The 1169-nt window shown below is 32.8% G+C and overlaps 1 protein-coding gene across 1 annotated transcript in view; it reads left to right on the forward strand.

The window, feature by feature from the left end:
- LOC109580872 (epidermal growth factor receptor-like) overlaps positions 1-1169 on the forward strand; it is a 6107-nt gene that overhangs the window by 1302 nt on the left and 3636 nt on the right. The window contains exons 2-3 of the mRNA XM_019994432.1: positions 125-445; positions 513-887. Of these exons, the coding sequence (XP_019849991.1) occupies positions 125-445; positions 513-887 (696 nt within the window). The remainder of the gene's footprint in view (positions 1-124; positions 446-512; positions 888-1169) is intronic.

Genomic DNA, 1169 nt, shown 5'->3' on the forward strand with positions numbered 1-1169 from the left:
TATTATTATTAATGCAGAGGAAATCTCTATAATCTCTATATATCCATGCAAGGTGGTGAAAACAATTATAGAAATTTTTTACACTGTGTTACGCTTGTTTAATTTCCGGTATCATCATTTTTAGGTCAATTTGTACAAAATGATACTGTAGTACCTAAAACTTTTGTTTGGGGACAACGTCAGGTTCTTGACTGTACTGGCTATGAGAGTGGAAATTATCACAGTGGCTATAAAGTTGCATGGTTGCTAGATAACCGTCAAAGATGTATTGAAGACTCTGCCTGTGAAAATAACTTCAACATAATCGACAATAATTTCAGTTTAAGTTTTGATTACTATCCAACTTTCACCACCTATCAATGTAAAATTGAGTCAGATGTGGATGAGTCATTAATGTCTGTCACAGTAGCATTCTACACATTAAGTCCTTCATATAATAATCACAGTAAGTCTCATTAGTAACCTTAACAATTATTCATTATTATTATTATTATGATTCTCTTCTTTTATAGCTCAAACTAAATTTATCGAAAACCTGAAGCCAGTTCTAGTCAAGAATGGCACGAATAAAGTTAAATTCTCTTGCTCTGCTTCAGTACAAAACAATGCTAGCATCAATTTTGAAGCATCTGAAATGTTTGGAAATGAGCTTATCAGCCCTGCTGAATGTGATGTAATCACTAACAACCCAACCGTTCGTTCATGTAATAAGAGATTACATGGCATGAATGTCATGATAATGTGTAACTATTCTACCAGCTACGAGATCCATTGTACTTTCTCATGGAATTTAACAAACAGCAATGAAAGTAGAGTCTATCCAGTTGCTTGCCATGTCAATGATGGTACAACTGAGGCTAGTATAAGAACAGAACTCATTGTCAGAGGTAAGATCTAATAATCATGATAATTTACAACTAAAATTTACTAATGTATCCCTACATGTACATATAACATGATTTATAGTAGTTGCATGTACAGGTAGATTAGCATGTATGAGTATATGACCTGTATGTACATGTATCATGTTATTGAATCTGTGATAATGTTGAAAGTGAGTCTGAATATCTGTGTATGTTAATGGTGTGAGTCAACAAATCTATAAGAATTTTTGTGAGTTAGGGAGATTTTTTTATACTATAACCAAAGCTCACTCTAATTCAAAAAGC

The sequence above is a fragment of the Amphimedon queenslandica genome, unplaced genomic scaffold (genome assembly GCF_000090795.2).
Source record: "Amphimedon queenslandica unplaced genomic scaffold, v1.1 AMPQUscaffold_13473, whole genome shotgun sequence".
In the NCBI taxonomy this organism is placed as follows: Eukaryota; Metazoa; Porifera; class Demospongiae; order Haplosclerida; family Niphatidae; genus Amphimedon; species Amphimedon queenslandica.